Source organism: Myotis myotis, unplaced genomic scaffold (assembly GCF_014108235.1).
Source record: "Myotis myotis isolate mMyoMyo1 unplaced genomic scaffold, mMyoMyo1.p scaffold_m19_p_2, whole genome shotgun sequence".
NCBI lineage: Eukaryota > Metazoa > Chordata > Mammalia > Chiroptera > Vespertilionidae > Myotis > Myotis myotis.
Window position 1 is genome coordinate 135,857,323 of NW_023416324.1, and position 27,529 is coordinate 135,884,851.

Consider the following 27,529-nt stretch of genomic DNA (forward strand, 5'->3'; position numbering starts at 1 on the left):
GAGGAAATTATTATGACAAGACCCATGTCATTGTAAACCAGCCCCTGGAGGGGAAAGAAACGCAGAAGTGGGACATTGAAATCTTGTGAGACTTGGCAGCATCCCTAGAAAGAACCAAGGGGGAAGCGCCGTGCCTCCCCGGACAGGAAGCACCACCGGTGCTCACCACCAGGAGCTCAGCATATTCTTGCCAGCTGCTCCGTGCCCCTGTGAGGAACGGGTCATGATTTCTGGTTAAAGGTTCTATTCCTGCTTCATCTCCAACATGGGTGAGCAAGTCTACCGACACCGGTGTTCTCTCTCCGTCCACCCAGTACGTTCCGTTCCTGACAGCATCATTTAGGACACTGGCGGTGCTGCCGACCTGTAGGTATTCACATCCTACTACATGTGTGGATGAGTCCAAGGCGCGGGGAAGTAAATTCCTATAGGTTGTGAATAATTTTCAGCAATATTTGAAGAATAGTTAATAAACCTATTAAGCTGCTGTATTAATAGCTAAACCTTAAAGGTTTTCTATTGAGGCTTTTATAACTGAAGCACCGTAAGTATTCATACTTGTAACTGACCCCAGGGAGGGACCTGAACTTTATCAGGAAAAGGGCTTAAATATGGAGTATTGTCTGTGGCCATCCTTTTCTCAGTCCTTCAGACTTAAAAAGCACAAATCACCTGACCATCCTTGCACTCTAAGTATTAGCAAGACACCCTCTGGGCCACAGGACTCAGTGTTACCTGTCCTGGTGTGACACCTCCCCCTCGGTTTCGCCTGATCTGCCCTCGAGAAGGGTTTATTAAAACTGTTTCACCTCCATAGAAGATGGTCAGGTATTTATTTGCCTGATAAAGGGAAGTTTCACATGTTCAAATTAAAACCAAGTAGTAGTTGAGACTTGACTATACCATTTTACTGTAAGTAAAAGTGGAGTTGATTTTTCTACGAAATAGAAAACTCAGTGTTCCACTCCCATTTTAAATAGCTTTTATTTAAGCAAAATCAGATAGGATATCACCTTGGGCTTAAAGTAAGCATTACCACCTTTAACCATACAATTCACAAGCATTTTTCCTTCCTGAGCTGGTTTTAAACTGAGAGTTGGAGATAACTGTTCCCTTTATCCCCAACTTTTGCCAGAAAACAGAAAAATGTCCTATTTTTTACATAGAAAGATTAAGTTCTCCAGTGGTATTTTTTAAAATATCAACCTGTATGCACTTTAGAATATAAAGTAACAGTGAATTGTTTAAACTCAAAGACCCACTATTTTGAGAACTTTTTATAGAGACTTGGTCTTTCCACGTAGATATCATTGGGGTTTTTCCTCTGATCTCAGGCTTTTCTGTCATCTTTGAAGCAGCATCTGTAAAACTCCCTCATGCCCATAGACATGAGTGCCTCTCATTAGTGTGGCAACATTATTTAATGAAACTTATAGGGGTAACTTTATTTTAAATGGGGGCTTGTGTATACAAAAGGTATGTATATTGTCATTGTAAAAAAAAAAAAGTTAAAATTTTTTTCTTCATGTTAATTGCTTAAAAATTTTTCAGAGCCAATGAGGCTCTTTAAAGAAGTTTCTTCCAAAGAACAGAGACAAAGCCAGGTAACAACTTCTAAATTTAAATGATACCTTTATTGTCGTTGTGCCTTTTCTACCACACTGGATAAATAAACCTGTCACAAGTACGGTTTTGCCACTTTCTAGGACACGGAGTAATGTGCCATCCTTTCTTTAATGCATATGACCACTTGTAACCGGTGGGTCTCCTGTTACCAGAACACATGCAGTCAAGTTGTATGTAACCATCCCTCCAGCCCTGTCTGCTACTCAGAGCAGCAGGGGCCCCCAACATATAAATGTTTGCTTTTCCTGTGTATGCAAAATCCTAGACACAGTGCGTAGAGGCGCTAGACTACCTGGAGTAAACATTCTGTCCAGAGAGACAAGGCCAGGCTCTCCTTTTCCTCATCTGTAGCAAGTTTCAGGTCCTTGACAGAAATCGCTGAGCTGCTCCAAATTTGCTTCAGTGCATCCACATGAGATAAAGGAAAACGAAGTCCATGAGCCTGAAAAAGGATAAACCAGTCAGATCATACTCCACTTATGTCTCTCCAGGGGCACTCTCACATAAACTCCCAAAACTCTTCGTATGCCGTTATTTTTGACGCCCTTCAAAGTATGAAACTTGTTTCAGATGGGCTAGGCCAGTGGTCGGCAAACTCATTAGTCAACAGAGCCAAATATCAACAGTACAACGACTGAAATTTCTTTTGAGAGCCAAATTTTTTAAACTTAAACTATATAGGTAGGTACATTGTTATTAACTTAATTAGGGTACTCCTAAGCTGGCCTTTGCTAAAAACGTCCTCAATCTGAGGGGTTAACCTCAGCAAACGTACCCCCACTTCTTCTAACGCCACTTCTTCAAAATAGACTCGCCCAGGCCGAAAACCAACTTCTGTGCATGGGCCACGAAGTTTCAATAGCACTGTACATGCGCGCCTGCACGTGGTATTTTGTGGAAGAGCCACGGTCAAGGGGCCAAAGAGCCGCGTGTGGCACGCGAGCCGCGGTTTGCCGACCACTGGGCTAGGCTATGCACATAGACTATAATCAGATAACTTACAGAATTTGCCAATTCCTGTATGAAAACTCAGACTTCAGGAAAGACATCCTAACGTAAATGCTTAGCATTACATTACACCTTTCCTGCACATCCAGCTAGTGTCTGCACGTCACAGAACCATGTGACTCGAAAGGGCTGTCAGGTGTATGGAACGTTAAGCCTGCACTGCAATTATAACAAAGCACAGTTCCCATAAATCAGAGGGAACAGACTCTCCCAGCCACCACCGACCGAAGGAAAAGCATCCACTTCAGGTTGGAACGAACCTCTGTTTCCTCGCTCCCCATCATGTGTGTCTCTCTCCTGTTCTGTAAGGAGTGGTAGATGTAAACCATCTTTTCTTGAGTTTCATCCTTTAAAAAGAAAAAGCATTAAGTCGTCAACAGAATTTAGAGGGTTTCGTTACTAGGAGCTTTTTCCAATAACATGGGTCAACAACCAAGAAAAATCTTAAAACCTCGGTGCTTTAGTGAAATTTATTGACTACTGTAAAGAATCCTTTGGGCAAAATGTTGTGATATATTGTGTGTCTGCCTATTACTTCATTACCGTCCTCACAGATTACGATTTGTTTGTAGCAAATAACAGATAAAACAGTACACCTGCTAGAGCATCTTCAGAAACCTGATTTCATCAAAAAGCAACAATTTACATAGCAACCTAATGAAATACTCAAGTTTCTTCACTTAATCACACCTGCACTTTTTTGCATCAAAATTTGACATGAAAATTATGGCGTGAACATTACCTCTAGAGAAATACCAGCTGTGTGATCTATAAAACTTTCATTCCAATTACAGTGGCCTCCCCAACGGCCTCTACGTCCCTCCCGCTCCCTCCCACACAGTGCAGCTCAGACTCTGCCAGAGCCTGCCATTCCCTGTCGCCTTAGGTAAAGCTCCAACACCTTGGCCTGGGAGAGGATGGCCCCAAACTGACGCATTAGCAGAGTGACGGCGTTTTTCAATGAAGATGTGTACTTTTGAGGTGTTGTGTCTATTAGAAACCAGCCCCCCCAGGTCTGGCCCTGACGGCTGGAGCAGTCTGTTCATCTAGGTGCCCCCGTCCCTCCAGTCATCCCTGAGGTGCCTCCCGAGAAAGCTGACCAGGAGGAATCGGGTGAAGCCTTGGGCCTGGGACAGTTCCAAAGGTCTCTGGGTTGTAGGGGGAGCTGTAACAAGTGCAGAGGGTCCAACCCAGACCAGATGGAGCCCAGGAATTCATTATCTCAAACTTTTCCAGCTGATTCTACGATCAGCCAGTTTGGGGAACTACTGGGTCACGTATGGAAAGTAGAATATCTTCCCACAGGACAGAGATTTTTTAAGAAGAAACATCAACAGAACTGTATGTAAAGACAAACCTGCACAGTTTACGGGACGGAAGAGGGACTGAGGTAGGGAGACGCATGGACAGGGTCCAAAGTCGTCTGAGCAGCATGGCCTGAAACCCAACTGGGGGCAGAGACCAGACAATCACTATGTGAGGGCAATTAAAAGGGTTCTGTGGGCCTCCGTGTTGCTCAGTGGTGGAGCATCAACCCATGAACCAGGAGGTCATGGTTCAATTCCCAGTCAAGGCACAGGCCCAGATTTCGAGCTCGATTCCCCAGTAGGGGGCAGGCGTGCAGGAGGCAACCAAGTAATGATTCTCATTGATATTTCTATCTTTCGCTCTCCCTCTCTCTGAAATCAGTTTTTTTAGAAGGATTCTGTGGGAGATGAGGGCAAGCAAGCCCTCAAATGCCCACCAGGAAGGGAAATGTGGAACAGTGAGGTTTGGGCAGTATCGCCCTAAAGCAATGGCAGGCACTGAGCTGTGAGAGCAGAGGGACTGCCAGAGGGGAGGGCGTGGCCACCTGTCAGTCTGAGGGAGATGCCCTGAGGACAGAAACCTCTCCCCTCCGGATACTCACAGACCCACCCTGATCCGGCATCACCGTGAGGACGATGTGGTCTTTATAGCGCAGCCTCACGATGCTGTCCAACCTCGGCAACTGTCCACCTAGACAATCCAGACAAAAAAGCAGTTTTCAAAAGTGGGACCCAGCAGGATCCAACTAGTCTGCAGGTGCAACTGTTTAAGGAACACATTGACTGACAATTTGCAGTGAGTCCAATCAGGGTATTTACTTACTGACCCTGACATTTATAGTGATGATATATATAGTTTACATCCTAATGGAGCCCATTCTCATAGTGAGGACAGATATAAGATGAGCCGATAAGTACATTAAATAGACATAAACAGCGGAGACGGGCCCTGCCCTTCTGCTCAGAGCACTCCGCCTCCAGTTTATCCTCTTTTGCTGCTTATTCTACATGTGGACGCCAGAAGGAGCACCTGCGTTCAGACTGCACCACCCCATCAATTACTAGTTGCATGACTGGCAAATAGTCTGTGTAGATCAAGCATGGTGTCATGTAGAAGCCACCTGGTAACGTTCACAGGGACAAAAATAATTTTCAAATTGAATTTAACTTAGTGAAAAGGCAGCCACTACAAGCAGACTAGCCTACAGGGCCCTCTTCCCTGGTAAGGGATCACAGCTTTATTGACTACAGTGGCTAAGTTAAGGAAAACTAGAAAAATATTCTGGGCCGTTTTCCGAGACTCAGAAAGCTCTGTTCTGTTAAAGATTAGAATATGTGCTGGTAAAACATTTGCTATTTTAAATAGATACAATCAAAAACAAATCCTAAACTTCCCCCAAAGATATAATAAAAATAGAATCAGTGTTAGAAGGGATTGTTTATTCCAGTGGTTCTCAGCTGATGATAAACAAGGCTTCTATAAAAGTTGGTGAAAATGCTGCTCTCGCTCAGCCCCACTGAGGAAGAGGCAGCCCCTGGCCCCGGCCTGGCCATGGCCTCCCGGTGTTCTACAGAAGTGAGGGGGCTCCAGAGACCATGTAACACACAGGCCGCGCTGACTGAGATCAAGACGAACAGGACTGCTGCAAACACGTCAGGACTCAGGCAAAAGAACATCGTCCACACGGCAGAAGTGACCAGACAGCTCCTGTCCTGGCGAAGGAGACCGCTGCTGATTTGCCTGTCGTCACATCAGTCCTCCGGCCATGGGCTCAGATGTACGAGTCCCAGTCACAGGATCCCCGACTTCCCGACAGCACCTAACCCAGAGCAAAGCCCTTTGACTGAGATGCCCCATAGCGCCCAACAGTGTGTGTGGGCCTCTGCGCTGCAGCAAGTCAATAAACCCCAGTGTGTCCGACCACAGGAGTTGGTGTTGCTGGTCTTTGCTACAGAACATGGAAATCACCACCCCCCGGAAGTGTGTTAGGTCATTTGCAGCCTAAACCTGTCACAAAACAGTCACCTGGGACTTGGGGGAGGTCGGTGATCACCTGGGGCACTCTCCCATTCCACCTGCTGAACGGCAACGTGCTCCCCCTCCCAGAGTTAATTCCAAGGAGAATGTCTCGATGTTCAGGTCCTTAAAACGTCCTGACGATGGCTTTTACCCGAGTACCTGTGCATACACATATATCTCCCCCAAAATCAGAGCTCTCATTCCCCACGGGCAGGGACTCGAGGTCTGTGCACGTGACCATGAGGTACACGAAGCTAAGGCGTGCGTGCAGCATGTGTTGTCCAACCACACACACTAGAGACAGGCCCAGCTCCGTGGAAATTCTAAAATGCTCCAACGTTCCACCTGCTCAGAGAGGCCACCCAGGAAAGCCTCCGAATACCACATTGGCCCTGACCCCGAGGAGAAGACGGCAGCTCACCTGGCGTGGAGAGCGCTGCTCCGTCTCCCACGTGGAAAGGGGGGAGTCTGTTCATGACAAAGTCCTTCTTCATGTCGGATGAAAGCAGCTGGTTGGTGCCTTCCAGGCGGTCGGCAAGCGTCCTCAGAAAGCCACTTAATCTCCTCCTCGCATCGGCTGTGGTTTCCACCTGCTAGAAATGGAGGAGCATCCTGGCCCAGAATCCAGCAGAACCTGGGGCCTCGGTCCCGGCCTCCAGAGCAGCCCCTGGTATAGACACATCCACGTCACCCCCAGAGAGTGGGGACTGAGGAGACCGGAGCCCCTCTGAACAACGTCCCATTATTTCCATATAACCACTGCCCGTCTGAAGCTGCCTATTGTTCGCACACACAAAAATCCATTTTCAGGATTTTGCCTGGAAAAGGGGTCCCTGGAAATGCAGTCTGGGCTCTAGCCTCTCGGAAAGCAAATCACTGTCCGAAGGTGACTGCGTCAGACAGTGAACGCACCTGTGCCCAATTCAGCACTTGTCCGCCCTGGGTTCACGCATCTTCTCAAACCAGCCAAATGGCTGCTTGCCCAACGCAAACCCAGGATGGACAAGAGCGCCAGGGAAACAGCAAGGCCGGGCCCCCACCGGGCTCTCCTAAGCAGAAATCTCACGTGCGCTGGCTGCCCCTGCAGGTCCAGCCACGTTACTTATGCAGCGTTCACTCAGCCAGCACTCCCACAGGGCCCGCTCCTGCCGCCAGGAGCACAGAGAGGCCGTCCGCACAGCACCGTGGCTTCTCGGTCACACAACGTGCGGCCCTCCCGTGCGTCCTCAACCACCGGCTCTGCGGGGTCAGCGCAGGAGAAGGGACGATGGCTCAATGGCTCGTTTGAAAAGGGCCCTGGGGGCCCTGGATGTCGGCCACGGCGTCAGCTGCCGGGGCTGTGAGCCCCCCCTTCCCCACCTGCCTTCCCCTTACCAGGAGCAGCTGCCGGGGGATGCCGGCCCGGAACGCCACATCTTCCTTTGCAGCATCAAACACAAGCCCCGAAATGGTGTCCAAAAGGAAATCTCCCCACGAACTGGAAAACGCACCACCAACAACAAAACCACAGAATAAAATACACAGAAACCACTGATTACTAGTAAAGCCGGACACCACAAATGGCACCTCCCTGCACTCCAGGCCCCACCCCCCCATTCCCTCCGTCTGCGTGACCCGCAGGCACACCTACACGCTGGTCCATCCCACTGTCCTCCCGCCCCTCCCGCACTCCCACGGGCAGTCAGTGGTGGGAATGGAGACTTGATTCATGGTTTCTCTTAAAGATGCCAAGAATTAAACATATACTGTCATGAAGTAGAAAGTTGAAGGGACCAATTTTTTTAATGTTTTTAACTGTAATAAGTGTCTGTGAGGAGAGCTTTGTAGGAAATTTTAACAATCATCATAGGACCAAAAAAGTTTTATGTGCAAAAATTCCAAAAGCAATACATTTAGGGTAACAGCAAGATCCCCGGACTGTGTAATTATCTGCAGTTACACGTTACCTTTTCCTTCGCCCCTTATACAAGAGTAAAGAGGAAAACATCCATCAACATCCATTTCAAAAGAACTGATCTCACAACTTGCTGAACTCTAGCAATGGCTTTACTGGGGTAGGAGGTAGAAGCCAGTGGCCAAAAGTAACATCTGGGGAGGCGATTCAGTGTTCAATTACCTGTGCTCTCTCAGGGGCATTTAGAATTGGCTCGCCCCTAAAAGTGCACCCGTGTGAGAAACCACTCCCGGGGGTGCCCTCTTTAAACACCTCTTAGCTGTTTAAATTTTCCTGTGTCACCAGCGGGTGTGGCTGTGTGCGAAATGGAAATTCACCGTGTGACTCTGGCTTCGCACTCAGTAAGCAGAATTAACACATTTATACTTCCCGACAAGTGGCCAAGGAGGACAAAAACCACAGGAGGGCACATTCCCAAGATATCCACTACCACCTGGTGGCCTCCCGCTTTGCGACAATGTCACCCCAACCTCACATCCTGGAACTGGAGGAGGCGTGCCAACCTTCCCCAGCACAGAACCAGCTCTGCCTGCAGGGTCACGGGTGGCCGTGTGCAGCACCGCCCCCCCCCCCGCCCCGCCCACCCAGAGGAGCTGAACTGCGTTAAACAGAGCTGTGTGCTCTTCTACGAGTCAGAGTGGGTCTTGGGCCTCTTAAGGAGTTCACTTTGGTAAAACAGCCAAATCACCTGCTGCTGTCCCACCAGCAGGCCCCAGTGTTCCACATGCTGCCCCAGAGAGGTGCTGAGAAGAGCCCCCCCCCACCCCAGTGCCTTAAGGAGCACCAGGCCCAAGGCAGGGGACACCTCCAGGGTGCGGGGTCCTTGAGTAACGTTTCCCCTTTTCACTCAGCGTGGGTGACGCCCGGCTTTGCTTAGTGCATCCTCTCTGCTCCACGAGTTTCCTCTGCAAACCTGGGATACAGTTTATCACAGCCTACCTCCCTCCTACACCACTTCCAGCGTGTAAGCCCACAAAGGCCCTCCATGCAATGCCTGTACTCCCAGCGACAGCGCAGGGCCTGGGGCCCGCATGCTGACAAATTAATGGCTGGTGTTTAAACGGGGTTTGAGCTGGCAAGGCTGATGCTATTAGGAAATCATTCACAAGGTGCCACTGCCCAGGGCCTGTCATGTGACAAGGCACCTGCCGAAATGGAACATGGAACTACTCTTAGGTCTGACTCCTCCAGACTGCCTTTCCCGCTTTAATTCCTACAACTGTAAGAAGTGGGAGCCTTCACAGAGACCCAGAGGTTTCGATGGTAACGGAGTTTCTGTTTGGGTAATGAAAATGTTTTGGAACCTGATAGTGGTGATGGTTGCAAAACAGTGTGAGTGTATTGATGTCACTCAACTGTACGCTTAAAATAGTTAAGCCCTGGCTGGGTGACTCGGTTGGTTGGAGTGTCATTCCGGACGCCAAAAGGTTACAGATTCAAATCCTGGTCAGAGTACATACCCAGGTTGTGGGTTCAATCCCCGGTCAGACAACCTAACCATTTTTCTCTCTCAGATCAATGTTTCTCTGTTTCTCTCTCTCTCTCTCTCTCTCTCTCTCTCTCTCTCTCAAATCAAGGGGGAGGCAAAAGTAGGTTTCAGCTATTCATATGAAAAGATATGCAGATTATGATTATTGCAACAGCTTATTTATTAGAATAATGTACTCACAATTGTAAACCTACTTTTACCCCCTCCTGTATATATTTTACCACCATAATAATATTTTACAGAGAGACAGACAGACACACACACACTAGAAGCCTGACTCACTATCGCAGCCATACCTGCAGCCACGGTTCCTTCTTCCTAAACTACAGGAGCCATAATTTGGAAAACTCCCAGTGTCATACAGTCGGGTTCATGGCATCTCCAGGAGGAAGCCCAGGCCGGCCTACAGCACAGGACACTCAAGGACTATGAAGTCAGCAAAGGAGCCTGAACCCCGGCTTGGAGAAGTGCGAGGGTGGTGGCCTGAATGCCACCTGAACGTGGCTGCTGTGAGCCACAACTCGGGCTGTCCCGGGACGCCAGGGGGGAGGCAGGGTGCTCACCTGCTCTGGTAGGTGCTGATGGTCAGGTGAGTGGAGTGGGCCAGCCCCGGGGGCGTGTCCGCTTGATGGATGGTCCCTCTGGGAAAGTACAGCAAATCGCCAGCCTAAAGGGAGGAAAGGAAGAGGGGGAAGAGTTAACAAGGATAGCTTCTCCCTCTTCTGTTTTACGGAGACAAACACAGGCTGAGTTTCCGTTCTCCATTCTAGAAACCTCTCCTAGTGGAGCACGGGCTCCTGGAGGCCTGCGGGCCACTGTGACCCGTCCTGGCTTGGCTGTCAGAACCTGGAGTCACTTTCGTTATGCACAAACTGAAACCAGATAGACCTGAAGCTACTCCGCCCAGACCCAGGGCCAGGGAGCTGCTCCCTCTCCACCCCGTGGGGCTGTGAAGAACAGGCGCACACAGCAAATTACCCTCCCAAAGTCTCAGTTTCTTCATCTGCAAAATGGAGGCAACAGCCCCAAATCTCACAGGATTACTGGAGGGATAAAGGAGCTCTCGGGCGATGCTGGGTGGGCTGTTACAACACGGTTTTACCCGCCAGTCCCCGCCAGCCTGTACGCTCTTCCAGGCGCAGCCTGTCTCCATCTGTATTCCCAGAACCTAGATACCAGGGCACCCAGCACACGTGACAGACTCGAGAAATGTTTGAATGAAACACCAAATAACCCCTCACCTGAACCTAAAAATCGACAGAAGTAAAGATCAGGTACTTCCTCAGGCAGGTGAGCCTCCTCCACCCTGTCTGGCTCTCTCCCGACCCACCCCTGCCCTGAGCCACCTCCTAATCCCACCTGATGAGGGCACAGTAGCAGCTGCCGAGGAGCGGAGAGGGGCTCTTGAGAGCTGCTTCCCTCCCGTCTGCAGCCATGGGAAGCAGTCCGGCTCACTGGGTAAGAGCTTGGAGCCTCTGGCTCACTGGGTAAGAGCTTAAGCCGGTGTGGCTCACTGGTTGCATGTTGGCCCATGAACCAAGAGGTCACTGGTTCGATTCCTGGTCAGGACACGTGCCCAGGTTTCAGGCTCCATCCCCAGTGTGGCATGCAGGAGGCAGATGTTTCTATCTCTCTATCCCTCTCCCTTCCTCTCTCTCTAAAATCAATAAAAACATATATTTTTTAAATGCTTTAAATAAATATCAGATTTAGCCCAAGCTGGTTTGGCTCGGTGGTTACAGCATCGGCTTGTGGATTGAAGGGTCCCAGGTTCGATTCTGGTCAAGGGCACATGCCCTGGTTGTGGGCTCGATCCCCAGTGGGAGACATTCAAGAGGCAGTCGATCAATGATTCTCTTTCATCATTGATGTTTCTATCTCTCTCTATATTTAAAAATTAAAAAGAAAATATCAGATTTAAAACTTTTTTTAAATGTTAAGATCTGCCTTAAAGCAAGAAACAGTATACAATTATTATATTCAAAGGGCTATCCTGGAGGCTTACTTGCCACGAACTCAGCTGACCGGGAAATCAGTAGTTCAAGTCCATAAATGCTTTCCTCACAGTTAGAGCTAGCGTTGCTGGCTGTTTCAGTGCCAGTCCTCTGATGAGGCCCTCACATACATACTTCATTCATTCATTCATTCACTCATCCCACAGACACTGATTACTACTTCCCCGCCCTCCCCCCACGCCAGGCACTGAGCAGCACAAAGACCTGCCTCGTGCAGTACATTCCAATGAGCAGGCGTTTGGCTTAGATTTTTAAAAGTAGCAAATAAATAATGTCAAGTGGTGGTAATGCAATGCAAGCACAAGCAGCAGCAGAGGAAGGAGGAGGGGCCGATGCTGATGGAAGGGGAGGCGGGTGTGCCTGGGGTAAGAGGTGCTATTTTATCCAGAACGCTCAGGGGAAAGGCGCTCTGCTGGAGGGACAGCTCAGTAGAGACTTTAGGAAGTGAGTGGGCCAGCCATGTGACTACCTGGGGAGAAAGGATTGGGGTGGGGCAGGGGGCGGGGGGGGGGGGGGGGGGAGTGCCAAGGTCCTGAGGCTGGAACTTGCCGGCACATTGGAGGAGCCCCTGGCAGGCCAGTGTAGCTCAGGGTAGTGAGTGAAGGTGGAAGTGATGGGAAGGGAGGGGAGAAGGCAGCAAAGCAGCCAGACTATAGGCCTTCTGGGCGGTTTTAGGGCTGGGCTTTTACTCTGGGTTTAACCAAAGTCACTGGAGGGCTGGGCAGAAGGTGCACCGGATCTCAAGGGACCACTGCGGTGGTTATGTCAGAAAAGGAAACACCAAATAGGAGGTTTTCGTATAAATCCATGTCCAAGGGGTTTGTCCTAAACAAGAAGAAAAATGGTGACACATTTATAGAGGGGAGGAGGCTGGGACAGGTGGGACATGATTTTTATTTGGGAAATATGAAATTGTCAACACCTTTTACCTTTCTGAGACTATATAAGTCTAGAGTTTAAAGACATGAACTAGAGATACAACACAGCATTTAAGATACACCAGTGTGGAAGGCATTTAATCCGTGGACGTGGCCATGGATTGAGAAAAGAGGTCCAGGAAATGACCCTGGCCCCTACCCTGCGGAGGGGGGAAGACTGAAGACAAAACCACGGAGAACGACGAGCAACAGTCAGGAAGGCGGAGAAAGAACCATGAGAAGAGAGGGCGCCTCCCGGACACACAGGGAAGAAGGCGAGGCTCCCAGTGTCACATGCTGCCAACAGGCAGACTACGGTGGGGACTCAGGGTTGACCCTGTCCCTGACCGCAGGGAGGTCACGGTAACCTTGAGAAGGGGGCTCTGGAGGAATGGGGGAAAGGAAAGCCTGCAGGGAGGGGCTCCGGAGGGGGAGAGGAGAGAAAGCCGAGGGCACTGTGGCGGGCCCCAAAGACGTCTGTCCTCACCCCAGCGCCTGTGCATAGGCAGGTCACACAGACAATGGCAACAAGTGTGAACAACGGCTGCCATAGGAATCAGGCTGCTGACAGGGCGGTATCTGGACTGTGCAGGTGGGCCCCCAGCAATCACAGGATCCTCATGGGCGAGCACTGGCAGGGAGCACCGGAGAGAAGGCAGCACGAGAAAGACCAGGCTGCCAGCTGCTGGCCGTGAGCCCAGGCTGCAGCGGCCTCTGGGGAGGGAAAGGCCCAGAGCTGACCCGCCCCGAGGCCTCAGGAGGAATGCGGACCGCGGACACCTTGATTTCAGCCACGGGAAAGCCCCTTTGGACTTGTGAGCTGAAGAACAGTGAGATAACAAATGTGTGTTGTTTCCAGTCACTGAGTGTGTGTGAATTTGTGGTAATTTGATAAGCAGCAATATATTGGCATATACCCATCTCTTCCAGGAATGTCATGTGAGGGAGGCATCAGAGTAATATTTTTCAGTCGTTATCATCTGCAATGTCAACACTGTGGTCTGCGTGTTAATAAGGAGACTGAGACTTAAATAACTCGCCCAAGACACACGGCTCCTAAGTGCCGGCGGAGGGACTCACTCAGGGCTGTCGGATTCCCCAGCCACAGTGCAGTTCCCGTCACAGGGTGAAGCCACCCCAGGATCCTGAGCTGGGCAGCCGTGCCACACAGGCGGCCACCGGAGGCGGGGGTGAGAGGGCCCTACACAGCCCCCGCCCACCGGAGGGGCCCAGTGCCGGGAGCCGGTCCATGCTTGCTGTTTCAAGGGACCTGGCATATATGGCATACTGTTCTTAATATGTTTGCTCACCTTCTTGGCACTATGTGTTTTAACCAAGGTCTCTGAGAAAGGTTGTTTCCCCAGGTAGGGATTTTCCCCTGAAGTTAGGGAGGGAATAAAACCTCTTAACTAAGTGCCAGGCGGGTAATTAATCACTTTAACTATGAACAATCATGCTTAAGCTACATAATCTTTACTCCCTGGAATGGAGATAAGAAACGCCCTAACCTTTGTAATAGAGATTGATAGGATTGAATCAACTGGTATAAATACAGATGTAATAATACAGCAAGACCCAGAACTTAGGAGACAGAACTTAGAACACAGAACTTAGAACACAGAACTTAAAATACAGAGCTTAGAACACAGAACTAAGGAGACAGAACCTAGGCACAGAACCTACACAGAACGTTCTCTAGAGACAGCAGAACTTCGCTGGAGAGAACATGGCAAAAGATCCTGGACAGAAACTGGCCTCAGAACCTAGAGACAGAACCTAGCGAGAGAACATGGCAAAAGATCCTGGACTGAACCTGACTACAGAAATTGGCAAGAGAACCTGACTAGAACCTGGTGACTGAACCTGGCTGGAGAACCTAGCGAGGGAACATGGCTACAGACCCTGGCTGGAGAACCTAGCAAGAGAACATGGACGCAGAACCTGGCTGGAGATCCTAACCAGAACTTCGCTAGAGATCCTGGCTAGGCTGCTGATCAACTGAACGCTGTCTCTGTGTCATTCCTTCTTCGCCAACTCCATCTACGCCTTTGGGGACCCCCTGGACCCGCTGGGGTTGGACCCCAGCAGCCCAGCTTTTCTACTGCATATACTGGGCATTTACGTTTGAGGGGTTTCACTGATTAAACTCGCACGTGCACAGACATACACCTGGGACAGCCCTGCGCACACGCTGCTGTCCTGCTCCTGCGGGAGGCGCGGGCTTCTAATGAGCTGTGATCAGGGTGACCAGTGGGCGGAGCGCCATCTCCTCAGTCCCGGCCCCAGCGGCCCTTGGGGACCAGGCGGAGCCCAGCCCTCTGGGTGGGGCAAGGAGCCAGTCATCAGTGCAGGTAACTCAGCCCCGCCTCAGAGACCAGGGGCCGCTTAGCCTTCAGCCTAAAAATAATCAACCAAGAGCCTCGATAAACACGCTTCCCCAAGACCAAGAACTGCCAAACTCCCCCTGTAAAGGGTCAGGAATATTTGTGTCAGTATTTGTGGTTTGTGGGCCACATGGTCTCGGCAGCAGCTAGTCAACCCTGCGGGGTGACGTGAGCGCAGTCCTGGACTGGACCTAAGGAATGAGTGTGGCTGGGACCCAACAAACTTATTTATGTAAACAGGCATCAGGCCATATGTTGACCCATGGGCCACAGTTTGCTGACTGCTGACCAAGAGCATAAGAAGTGAAAGGTACCCTTATTGTTGTGTTTATTGAAGTCTCCTGCAATACAGGCGCCATCCTCAAAAGGGGAGGTTGTTCCCCCAGTTACTGGCAGGCCGGCAAAGATTTTAAAATCAAGAAGGGGCCACAAGGCACTGAGTAAGAACTGGACACTAATTATAACTTCAACATACAAGAAATTTAAAAACATAGTAACTATATACAAGTATACCAGGTAGGCAGAATCCCTGGAACGGTCTGAATGAACTATTATCTTACTGACACGGAAAGAAATTAAATCTATGTTTTGTAGGAAAAGGTACAAAGCTTAACGATGGAGCTGTCTTATCCCCTAAGACTGCTTCTCACCCCACCTGCTGGGGTTGGCGGCCACGACCCCGGCCAGCTAACTCAGCGGTTCTCAACCTGTGGGTCGCCACCCCTTTGGCGGTCGAACGACCCTTTCACAGGGGTCGCCTAAGACCATCCTGCAAATCAGATATTTACATCACGATTCATAACAGTAGCAACATTACAGTTATGAAGTAGCAACGAAAATAATTTTATGGTTGAGTCACAACATGAGGAACTGTATTTAAAGGGCCAGAAGGCTGAGAACCACTGAGCTAACTGCTCACAGACAGCCTTTCTCAGCAGCATGATGCCCAAGAGCCAGGGCAGGATCAAGCCACCCGGCCTCCTCCAAGGGCCATTGTGCTTACTGCTCTTCTGGCGGCTACATGCAGCGGCGGGGGAGAGTGCAGAGTCGGCTGCAGTCAGGAGGAGCATGGGCCATTCTGGAACTACCAGTAGGAAAACAGGGGTCCCTGGCTGGGCTCTGCCTCAGCTGCCTACACCCAGTGCCAATGCCCCCCCCTACCCCCCCACCCCCCCTTGCACCCCCGCCGAGACCTGGCACAGCTGCCCAAGACCAGCCTTCCACGTTTACTCGAGAGAAGTCAGAGGACAGCAAATTCATGATTCACTCCTGCTGGACGTGGATAGTATGTGGAGATTACATAAGGTCACTTGGGAAATGAACTTAGCGCCTCCTTGGCTCACTCCAGCCAGTTACCAGGTGCCTTTGGAAGCTGCAGTGCTGGGGGGAATGAGCGGCCGGCCCCGAAACCCTGGGACACACTCCCATGGGACCGCGAGGCGGTCACTGGGCCTCAGACCTGAACTTGTCTTGGGAGGGGCGCCCACAGCGGAAGGCCCGTACCTTCAACGTGAACTCGTGTGCCGGCCTCCCGAGCCTGTCCTCCGCCTCCAGGCTGTACTCGCGCGCCAGGGGCACCGTGGGGTGGTAGAGGCGCCAGTGTTTCTGCCCCTCCAGCTGCAGGATGAACACCTGGGGAGGGAGAGCCACAGGCCCGAGGTCAGAGCTTCCTCACAGGCGGGTGCTCCCTCGGGAGCCTCCGGGGGCCCAGATGGATCATCCGTTTCAGATAAAAAATAAAAATGAAGATCAGACACATTGCACTCCGCACCTATGGCTTTAACCTTTAAGAGGGATATCATTCTTCTCCCTTCCGTGAGGCCTCGCCGCGTTCTCTACATCCCACGACAGACCACAGTCTCATTCCTTCAAATCTCCGACCCGACAGCTTAAAGCCCATGATCTCTCACGGCAAAGCCGAGCTTCAGAGATGACTGGATGTCTAAGATCCTGAATATAATCTCTGGCAGGTAGGAAAGCTTTAAGGTTTTTGTTCTTCATTCAGCCAAAGATATCTCAATACTCTGTTAAAAAAGTATTTTTAAAGAACCAAGACCTTTGGAAAATGCACTGATATCAAATTGCTCTTAAAGGGAGAAAAAAATGACTTGTTACTAATTACTCTGTGTTCACACCTTGTATTGGTACAAAAATAAAACTACAAAATACCTAAGCCAAAACGCTAACTGTTTCTGGCAGCTCCCGGGGAGTGAAATCAACGCTTGTCAAGGTGCCAGTGCTTCAGGGAAACCATGACCTTCACTCCAGCTGCCCCTAGGTTTTCACAAACGGAAAACTATATGTATTTCTGGCAGCTACAGAAAAAGGACAAAGTGAAAGCAGATGTAAGGTCTGCTCTGTGGCTTCACCTTATTAAGGACCGTGCACTGCCAAGTGAGAAAGCCAATCACACTTTTCTGTAGATAAACTCAACAGAAGGTGTGGCCCTCGTATCAGTCACTGGAAACGACCCGTCCCCTCGGGGAAGGAGCAGGAAGGAAACCGTTGGGTGGACGTGGTTTTGGCCCAACATCCAGGTGAGGTCGAGGTCTCCAGAGACGGCGCAGGAAGAGTGGACAGAGACCTGGCCCAAGAGGTGGCCTGAACCCTGACCCCCATCCTGACCCGACAATCAGCAACTCCTCCTTCCCCCGGCCCCACGGTGCTCTCCCGCTCTCACCTCGACGTCATCATAATGGGGCGGCAGGCCCTGCGAGCCAGCAGGGGTTATGTACACATTTGAGCCAACCAAGGAGCCAAAGTAGCATTCCAGCTTCTCCTGGATCCTCCAAAGTTCATCCTTCAACAGAGGAGGAAAGGGGGAGGGGAAAAGCCCATTAACAGTAGGACGGGGCACGTGTTCTCATTTGCTTACAGTCTGTACTGAGCTATTAGCTCCCAGATCCCGAGAATTAAGAAGCGTGAAAGAGCCGACACCTCTGCCCTCGATAATTTTCTGCGCGAGGACTGGCCCCACAGAAAAGCCTGGAGCGCAAAACCGAGACTGGCAAGGCAGGCGGGCTGGAGCCGGGCAGGCCTTTAGGCAGGGAGATGACAGGATCCAATTTACATTTTTATTGTATTTATTTATTTTTATCTTTGTTGTTGAAAGTATTACAAATGTCCCTTCTCCTCCAATGACTCCCTCCACTTCACTCCCGCAGTTAACAACGCCCCCCCCCCCCCCGCTCCCCCCCAACCCCAACCCCTGCAGGCCTTCACCACACTACTGTCTGTGTCCATGGGTTATGCATGTGTGCATATAAGTTCTTTTCTTAATCTCTCCCTTCCCCCCCACCCCGCCCCTTCCCTCTGAGTTTAGTCCGCCTGTTGCTTGCCTCCATGTCTTAGAAGCTCACTCTGGCTACTGTGTGGAGAATGGTCTGTCGAAAGCAAGCGATACCAGTTGGGAAGCTGCAAAGGCAGCAGTGAGGCGAGGGACGAGCGGGTGGCGGGAAGGGGGAGGGAGTGGAAAGGTCAAGACGCACTTGGAAGTAACACTGCCAGGACCTGCTGATGGGCAATTACCCCGGGCTTTTGCCTTGGACAGTGAGCTAGCTCCCAGCTCCATCCACTGAAATGGGGAAGACTTGCTAAAGAACAGCTTTTCGAAGGGGGAAAAGGAGTTCTAGAACCCTGCTAGAACCCCCGTGTGGAGGCGTCTTTAAGTGAGCTTCTGGCCGTCTCCGTCTCAAGTTCCGGCAAGAAGTAAGGACGAGAGACTTACATTTCGGAATTCCCCGCACAAAACTGATATGTAACGGGATGGGAGGAGAAACGACAACCTAGAAAATGGGTACAGGCGGAGAAGGGGGAAAGGGGCCGAGTACCTGCCCCCTCTCCAGGCACTAATCCCCTCTTCAGGGTATAAGCCAGTCTGAGGGGCGAGGGGAGCCACATATCCCTGCGAGAGAGAAAGGAACCAGGCTTTCCCACGGCAGCTGTGGGGCGGGCGGGGGCTGAGGCCACATGGACATCTGCACCTCTCCCTAGGCAGATGCAGGCCGTAAGGGAGGCAAGGACAAGAAGGACCTGACCACCGTGATGCTACTCTGCCTGCCTTCAATTACAAGGAAGGGGCAAGCCGGACAGAAATGTCTGCCTTCCGCCGAGACAAGAGCCAGCCCACGGAACTTTTAACACCAGCAACATAATTTAGGTTTTGCAGCTCTATGCCACCCAACCATGTCCACCCTGCATGTTGGACATTTTCTAACAATTCAGTCAAAAGAGAACACAGAATCTCCTCATTTGAGATGCATTTGAAGACCAAACAGGCGCTCCCCCTGCTCAGCTCCCCCTGCTCAAGCCGGCAGGAGGCAAATCACCAGGAGACCACAGGTTCGCCCCTGAGCTGGTCTGTGGCCACATGTTAACCCTTTAAACACAGGAGGATTCCGCGGGGGGAGAACCTGTTACCTTAAATCTCTGAGGCTGGTGAAACTGAATTGTTGCCCTTTTCTGATCAAAATCTTTTCTCAGCTGGAGGAAGTGCACTTTGCCATCTTTATTTAAAACCTTCTTCTTCCCGTGGACACAGCGGCAGACATTTACGTCCCGGCCATAGTACAGACCCCGGCCGCACAGGCTCTTCAGGTCTGAGAGCCTGAACAGGGCCTGGTGATACGCGGCCAGCGCAGGGTCCTCTCTCTGAATGAGCAGGGGCTTCTGCTCCCAGAATTCCTTGAAGAAAGTCTCCGTCTGGACGGGCGAGATGAAACTTTCGAAGAAGCCACTGGGGCTGTCGAAGTTTAAAGCGAGGGGCGCCCCCGCCGCCTCCGCCTTGGGCTGTTTGCAGGGAGCAGGCCCCTCTTCCTGCCCAGTCCCCGCGGGCTTTGCTTTCTTGGGCATCGTCCCGTCTTCCAGGCGAAGCTGTGAGGGGAGGCAAACCTACCAAAGAACAAAGAGCACGTGTTGGTGTTCGCAGGTCCTGCGCAGCCAGGCACGGCCGTGGCCGCAGGAGACGCTGTGGGACCAGGCCTTTTCCTCCGGTGCAGCCTGGGGCCCACACACCATTCCTCCCGGCCAGGATTCTACCTGCGGATCCCACATTCCTCTGGGGACAGCGCGCTGTCCGTGCACACAGCACTGCTGCGGAATCCTAGTTTGTTTATCGGGAAGCATAACTATCCCGACGTAAATGATGCCACCCTCTCAGCAGCTCCCCGTCACAGCTCAGCCTGCGGCCACTGACACAGCAAAATCGAAAATCCTTTTAATCTGGCTTCAACCAGCACCGGGTCCCAAGTCTAATGAGATGTACTCTGAGTCACAGACGCTTGGCTGGAGAGCCACCAACAGCGCCACTCCAGGCGCTCCGCACCACAGCGCCGCCCCACCTGCCGGCCAGGACGCCCACGGCCACGTCCCGGGCGTGGTGTCAGCTGGCGGCCGGAGCAAGAAGCAGCCTGCTCCCAAGTCTTCCTCAACCACGTGAAACTCCCACTTCCAAATCTCAGCTTATGCCTGAAAAGTGTCACTTTATCAGAAACCTCTCTCCCATTAGAAAAACTAATTACAAGCTGAAAAGTGAAGGCTAAAGGTAGTTATATCCCAAGTCTTTAAAAAGCTGTAAGTTAAACATAACAACATACCCACATCACAAACCTCTACCACAGCTGCTCCATCTCGGGCGTGCACATCCCCTGGGCGCTAGGCCTGCCGGACGGAGGGCGGAGGGCGGAGGTTCTCACAGCGCCCAGGCAGGGAGGGGCACTGCTGGCTCGCAGACCGCACTGCAGGAGCAGGAGCAGCAACACTCGCAAGCACTGCCAAACCTCTCAGAACCGCCCCCAAACCACAACTATGGTTATCAAGCAGGTGGCCTTCGTCTGGGGTTCAAAAATGGTAATTCAAATTAGATGAATTTCCTGAAACTGCAAATTTCTATTTAAACTTTTATTTTTTCTAGGAGGCGGTGGTGGGTTCATTGCTTTCACCGGATTCTTAAAGGAGTCTCTGTCCCCAAAAAAGGTTATAAAAATCTGCACTTATAGCCCTAGCCGGTGTTTCTCCATAGTTAGAGCGGCTGCCTGCTCACCAAAGGGTCAAGGGTTCGATTCCTGGGCGCATGCTTGGGTTGTAGGTTCGATCCCCGGCCCGACTTGGAGCATGTGCAGGAGGCAACTAATTGATGTCTCTCTCTCTCTCTCTCTTCCCTCCCTCCAACTCTCTCTCTCTAAAAAAAAAAAAAAAAAAAAAAAAAATCAATGGAAAAAATATCCTTGGATGAGGATAAACAAAAAATAAATTTTAAACATCTGCACTTACAAAAACCAATTTTTCCCAGAGACCAGTAACTTATTAGTAGATGTTATGGCTTCCTATTTTGTTGGGCTATCCGAATTGCAAGAACACTGTCTGCTTCTCTGTCGTTATAACTAAGCTGTATTTCAGCTACAATGTGGACTAAGTACAATTAGCGGTCGGTAGGGCCTAGGAATAAACCCTGGAATAATTTGTTACATATTGCAACAACTAATTTATTAATAAACCTTCAGAATACAACCCAACTGTAAACTAAACACAGTAGGAAGTGGAAACATCAAAATACAAAACTCTCTAGTGACCTCATTTTAGCTTCTAAATTTTGTGCCCACAAATAGCTCAGATCAAGCGCTCTGGGTGGAGAAACACAGGATGATGGAAAACTAATAAAAATAGACACTCAAAGCTTGCACTGGAGAGGTAAGGGCTTAAGCTTAGAAAAGAAATTAACTTTAGTGTTTTATAATGTGTCGTCAATGAGACAAAAATTTGCTGAAAATGTTTCCTTTTCCTTTCAAGTTTTCCAGACCGTTTTGATTTCTCAACCAAAGAACCCAGGAATTCAGTGAAACAAAGTATTCCTAGTACTTAGACCCCAGACATGAAAACGGATTAGCACAGAGCACTGCCATCCTACGAAAGGGCAGCTTATGGCAGACCTCAGGGAGTTTTTACTTAGGAGCATTCCCACCACTGTTTAAATGTTAACAGTGACTCACTATGGCCCTAGCTCAGGGGTGGGCAAACTTTTTGACTCGAGGGCCACAATGGATTCTTAAACTGGACCGGAGGGCCGGAATAAAAGCATGGATGGAGTGTTTGTGTGAACTAATATAAATTCAAAGTAAACATCATTACATAAAAGGGTATGGTCTTTTTTTTTTTAGTTTTATTCATTTCAAATGGGCCATAGTTTGCCCACGGCTGCTAGCTGGTCTGGCTCAGTGGATGGAGCACTGGCCACAGACTGAAGGGTCTCTGGTTTGATTGAGGTCAAGGGAACATACCTCTGTCAGGCGCTTTCGGGAGGCAACCAATCAATGTGTCCTTCTCACATCCATGTTTCTCTCTATCTCGCCCCTTCCCTTTCACTCTCTCTCAAAGTCAATGGGAAAAAATCGGGTGAGGATTAACAACAACAAAAAAAGAGTGACTCACTCCGACTTAACTGTTTGTGCAAACAATGTGTTTTATACTGAACATCTGCTTTCCTTCTGGGAGTCTCGGATTTTTTATTATTTTTTGGTTAATCCTAACCCGGGGATATTTTCCACTGTTTTTTCAGAGAGAGTGAAAGGGAGGGGGAGAAACACATCAATTGGGTGCCTCCCGAACTTGCCCCAACCCGGGCTGGAATCGAGATACAAGCCCTTGATGGGAATCGAACCTGAGACTCTTCAGTCCACAGGGTGGATGCTCTATCTACTGAGCCAAACCAGCTAGGGTGGGAGTCTGGGAGTTTGGTACATATTGCAACAACTAAGCTTCCAGGCAAAGGATTCTTAGGTGACTAGCCCCCAACTAACAAAAAATCCTGGGCGCTGTCTGATGAGCTTCCCTGGTTGGCAACTGTGTAGCTGCCACCACTAGTGGCTGGAACATTACACACTTGGTCCCCTTTTGCTATATTCAGTCAGCTGGGCTTCTTATCGAGTCACTGAACCCAGGGATGCCCTCGCACTCTGCCCATATTTAATCTTTAAAAACAGATTGGCTCAGAAGGTTTGCATCATTAAAAGTACCCTAAGATGAAAAAGTAGTTTCACATTCAGCCACACATCTCTTAGCCCCCACGATTGGTTAGCTTATAATGTAAGGATGTCAAGAGCAGGAAGATGCAATTGAAAGGCTTTTCTTTAAGCACAATATATGAACACAGTTATATAAGCACAGTCCTCAGGAAGTGTGCTCAGACACAGTGTGCAGAATACTAACGCCAAAAATATAAACACTTACGCATTTTTTCCATCTACAATCACTAACAAACACTAGCACTGCATAACAAACGCCTTTGTTAGAATATACATTTCACTATTTATACTGCCTAAAGTTACATCACGTATTGTTTCTGTGTTCACAATGAAATGATTTGAGGCTCAGTTCACTGGTACCTAGCTTAGAAGTTACTGGGGAAATATACCATTTCCCTGATTCTCACACTATCCATATTGTAAAATAACAATTCTTTTTAACAGCTTTTGAGAAGTGGACAGATGACATTCCACACCACACTGAATGTACCAAAAACTGCAAGATGCATCACCATTTCAGAAATAGCTAAAAAAGACATATCTTAGGATCTAAGAAATATGATAATTAAACAACAGAATGCTTTGTACAGAGGAGTACAGCCCACACAGCCTGCCTATAAACCTCACGGACCACCCAAGCAGAAGTGAGAATAAATATTTGTATAAAGCTTGGGGGGGGGGGGCAAGCTTTTAAAAAACAATTTATACAAATTCTAAACCATTCTTTTGTACACCTAAAATAACATAATGTTCTATGGCAATTATATTTCAATTAGAAAAAGTAAAAAAGCAATTATACAGTTTGAATTGACTATAATCATTACAATGTAAAATTATTAAATCAAAAGAAACATTCACAATTCACATTTTACTGCCAACAGATTTTAATTTAAAAACAAAAACACACCAACTAATCTAAACAACTCTGAAGGATTAAAACTCTACAAGAAAGTCAATACCCATTCTACGGCCAACAAACACAAACAGAGCCTTCCTATTGTTACTAGTAAGTGTCCTAGCCTTGTCTACGGGAAATTACTGACAAGAAGCCATAATGCAGCTTCTTTTTATTTAAAAAATTTTTTTTTATTGATTTCAGAGAGGCAGAGAGAGGAGAAACATAAATGATGAGAGAGAATCGTTGATCAGCTGCCTCCTAGGCATGTGCCCTGACTGGAATCAAACCCTGACCTCCTTCACCTCAGCCGTGGGCTTCTTATCATCTCTGCGCTCAACCGCTGGGCCACGCCCGCCCGCGCGATAGCACGGCCTCTACAGGGCAGGGCGCAACCTGCACACACCCAGAACCTAGCAGAGAGGCACCCCCGAGGTCCCAAGAAATGTCTGCTGAATGCATTTGCTCCCCGTTTTCCTCTTTTGTACATAACTTTAGAGAAATATCTCAAAAGCTTTGCAGAAAACAAAGTTGGGGGAGCCCAGACGGTGTGCGCAGTGGAGACTGTTCTGATGGCTGCTGGCCCTGGGTGTTCAGCAGTGTGGCCGGCGCTGGGTGCCCGTGGGTGTCTACGCGCTCCAGAGCGCATCCCGCAGCGCGGTGGGGTCAGGAGCCTCGTTAACACACACACCTCCGGGCCGCATCAAGCCTGGCAGCCGGGCCGGGGACCTGCGCTAAGACAGTAAGTTCCACGCGTGCACTTCAGATCCACCAGCGGAGAGGATGGTGGTCCGGCAGCTCAAGTAAATGCGCACCACGCCCGACAGAGCCGCTGGGCGCCGTAACAGCCGCCGAGGCCCACGGAAGTGCCTGTCGGTCCGGGAGGGAAGACGGCCCCTGCTGACCCAGCGCTGCGACGGGCAGGTGTTGGTTGTCAGGTGGTGCCGTGGCTGTCTGTCCAGCTCACGGACTGCGCCTCGCTAATGTGCTTTAGTGATCGTGACGTTGCAAAGCAGGAGGCCAGCGAGGCAAAAGCCATCCCGGCGACGGTGGGAGAAACCGGCTCCCCCGCCGCAACCGGAGGCCCGAAACCAAAGGCTGCCCGGGCTCAGCGAATGCGCGGTCCTTAGGCCCCCGCCTCCCGGGGCTACGGTCCCGACGGGGCGCAGCCGGTCTCTCTAGTCTAACCTGTTGGACAGCCCCGCGCGGGGCAGCTGCGCTGGACACATGCGGTGACCAGTGGACTGTTAGGAGGGGAGGCTGCAAAGCTACAGTGGGGGGGGGGGGGCGGGCGGCGACAGAGCCGCGCTTCCCTCCGGCAAAGCCGGGCTCTCGGGCCCCGGAGGGCGGGGCTCAGCCCACGTGGCGGCCGCTCGCACCCGGCCCGGCGCGGCGCGGAGAGCCGGCCTCAGCCTCCAGACTTTCCGGGCGCTCGGCCCCGGCCCCGGGCCGCCGGCGAGCACGTGGGCTGCCCCCGGAGCCCAGGCCCCGCGGGTCCACGCCGCCCGCCCCGGCATCGCACCGCAGGTCGGCGGGCGTGCGCAGCCCGCAGCCACCCGCGCCCGCTGACCGCCCGGCCGCACCGAAGCCCCGGGCCGAGCCGCGGGGAGGGGTCCCCCTTCCCACCCGCGCCCGCTCGGAAACCCGGAGGACGCGTCCGGCCCTCCCGGCCCCGCCGCTCCACTCACCCGCCCGGCCTGTTGCGCGCGGCCGCGGGGCGGGGCGGGGCGGGCGGCGGGCACGCGCTCCCGGGCGCGCCGCGCGGCGGGGTGGGTGCTTCCGGCGCCCGGTACGCTCGCGTGTTCGGTGTTCAGCCCACAAGTTTCTGTCTTTGGTGTAAAAGGAAATAAATTGTTTGCTTTTTTTTGTTTTTGTTTTTTTGTTTTTTTAGTTGGGGGCGAGATGAGGCTCTGGACTTGGGAATACGCTCTGGCACAACCTTGTTCCTCTCCTGGGGAAACTGAGGCCGGGAGAGGGATGCGAGTTTCCAAGTGCAGGGAGCTGGGGGTGCCAGTGCGCCCGCGGCTTTCCTCTGAGCTTCCTACGCGATGAACTGCAATGTGTATCCCTTTGCTCCCAGAGAGAGAACTAATCCTGGTTTAAAGGATACTGGAAACTTTTTGTTACTGTGGCTATAGAAACAGCAAAAGCGATTGTTAAGTAATCTGGGCCTAAGGCTCTCCTTGGACTCTAATGTGGGAGGGGAGGCCGAAGGAGTGAGCCTGTGCTCGGGCCTGTACCTGTAGACAGAGAACCACCCAAAGGAAGTGACTTAAATCTGTCAAGTTAATTGGGACCTATGGCTGCTTCTTATGGTCCAGGGACACATGAGCAAATGGGGACAAAGTATATGCCCGTGGCTTGTTTCAAAGTAACAATAACAGGAAGCCTTGCACTGAGTCCTTCCTTTCCGGGAGGCACCGTGCACTAGGTCAGTGGTTCTCAACCTTCCTAATGCCACGACCCTTTAATACAGTTCCTCATGTTGTGGTGACCCCCAGCCATAAAATTATTTTTGTTGCTACTTCATAACTGTAATTTTGCTACTGTTATGAGTCGTAATGTAAATATCTGATATGCAGGATGTATTTTCATTGTTACAAATTGAACATAATTAAAGCATAGTGGTTAATCACAAAAACAATATGTAATTATATATGTGTTTTCCGGTGGTCTTAGGCCACCCCTGTGAAAGGGTCTTTCGATCCCCAAAGGGGTCGCGACCCACAGGTTGAGAACCGCTGCACTAGGTGTTTCATAGGTGCCGCTCTTCATCCTCACCACCGCTGTGATCACCGCCACAGGACAGTTGAGGAAACTGAGTCAGCAGAGGTTAAGTCACTTGCACAAGGTCACACAGGCAGGAAGTAGAAGAAACAAGACTGGAGCCAAACCAGTCAGTCAACTGTAAGTTCTTTTTCACTGTGTTCTACCTCCCACTGTAACCCACACGCTCCCTGTCAGATTCCAGTCAGAGAGACTCAGAATTCACATCAAATTTAGCCCTTTAAGATGGGGGGACATCACCCTGGCCAGTTGGCGCAGTGGATAGAGCATTAGCCTGCGGACTGAAGGGTCCCAGGTTCAATTCTGGTCAAGGGCACATGCGCGGGTTGCAGGCTCGATCTCCAGTGTTGGTCGTACAGGAGGCAGCCAACCAATGATTCTCTCTCATTGCTGTTTCTATCTCTCTCTCCCTCTCCCTTCCTCTCTGAAATCAATAAAAATATATTTAAATAAAAAATAAAATGGGGGACAACTGTAATACTGTCAACAATGTTTTAAAAATAGCCCTTTACGAAAAAACTACCAAAAAAAAAATAAAGTACAACCACCTCTAATCTACTTGACATGACATATTGGTAATATACTTTGCTCTTCATTTTTACTATAAATTTCTACTCAAGATAATAATATACACAGTATTGATGTTACAGGGATTCAGAAAATGGTGAACTCTCACACATGTCCTTCACGTGGGGCAGCAGTATTCCGTGTCTGCCATGGAGAGAAGTCCCAGTGTCAGCACAGAAAACCACGGGCCAGCACATCAAATCCCAGGATGTCCGACAGAAGTCAGCTCTGCGCGGGAAGAGCAGACGTCTTGCAGAGGAGCTCCCCTGGGGCAAAATTAGTCTTTCAACATGTTCTCTGCGATATTTTCATTATAATCCAGATGTCTTAGCATAGCAAGCGAAAACATCATGCTCCTTCACCTTTAAACCTAAATGCAATGCCTGCCATGTCTGTAAAGAAAAGGAAGAGGGAGGGAAAGTGAGGAAGAGGGCACTGAAAGGGAGAATCGCCCATTATTTTGTCCTGGGAGTTTGTAGAATCTATGATCTCCCTAATGTACTCTTTGAAGTACTTTTTCTTTATTTTTAGCTTTAAGACCA

At 50.3% G+C, this 27,529-nt stretch overlaps 2 protein-coding genes across 12 annotated transcripts in view; one reads left to right on the forward strand and one right to left on the reverse strand.

Annotated features, from left to right (window-relative positions):
* CRYBG3 (crystallin beta-gamma domain containing 3) overlaps positions 1–1,687 on the forward strand; it is a 131,278-nt gene extending 129,591 nt beyond the window's left edge. For all 4 annotated transcript variants that reach the window (XM_036352724.1, XM_036352725.1, XM_036352727.1 and 1 more), the window contains one exon: positions 1–1,687. In XM_036352724.1, the coding sequence (XP_036208617.1) occupies positions 1–89 (89 nt within the window). In that variant the 3' untranslated portion in view covers positions 90–1,687.
* RIOX2 (ribosomal oxygenase 2) lies at positions 1,616–25,355 on the reverse strand. 8 transcript variants are annotated; one of them, XM_036352733.1, is made up of 10 exons: positions 25,322–25,355; positions 19,140–19,610; positions 17,401–17,520; positions 16,224–16,352; positions 9,968–10,071; positions 7,336–7,438; positions 6,383–6,554; positions 4,544–4,632; positions 2,895–2,981; positions 1,616–2,068 (listed from the first exon to the last, which is right to left on the reverse strand). In XM_036352733.1, exons 2-10 carry the CDS (start codon positions 19,569–19,571, stop codon positions 1,910–1,912), a joined length of 1,395 nt encoding a protein of 464 aa, XP_036208626.1. In that variant the 5' UTR covers positions 19,572–19,610; positions 25,322–25,355; the 3' UTR covers positions 1,616–1,909. The 8 variants fall into 8 exon arrangements, with proteins under 8 accessions (XP_036208626.1, XP_036208628.1, XP_036208627.1 ...); XM_036352735.1 differs by lacking the exon at positions 25,322–25,355 and adding an exon at positions 20,328–20,854; XM_036352734.1 differs by lacking the exon at positions 25,322–25,355 and adding an exon at positions 20,319–20,854.
* Between the last annotated feature and the right edge of the window lie 2,174 nt (positions 25,356–27,529).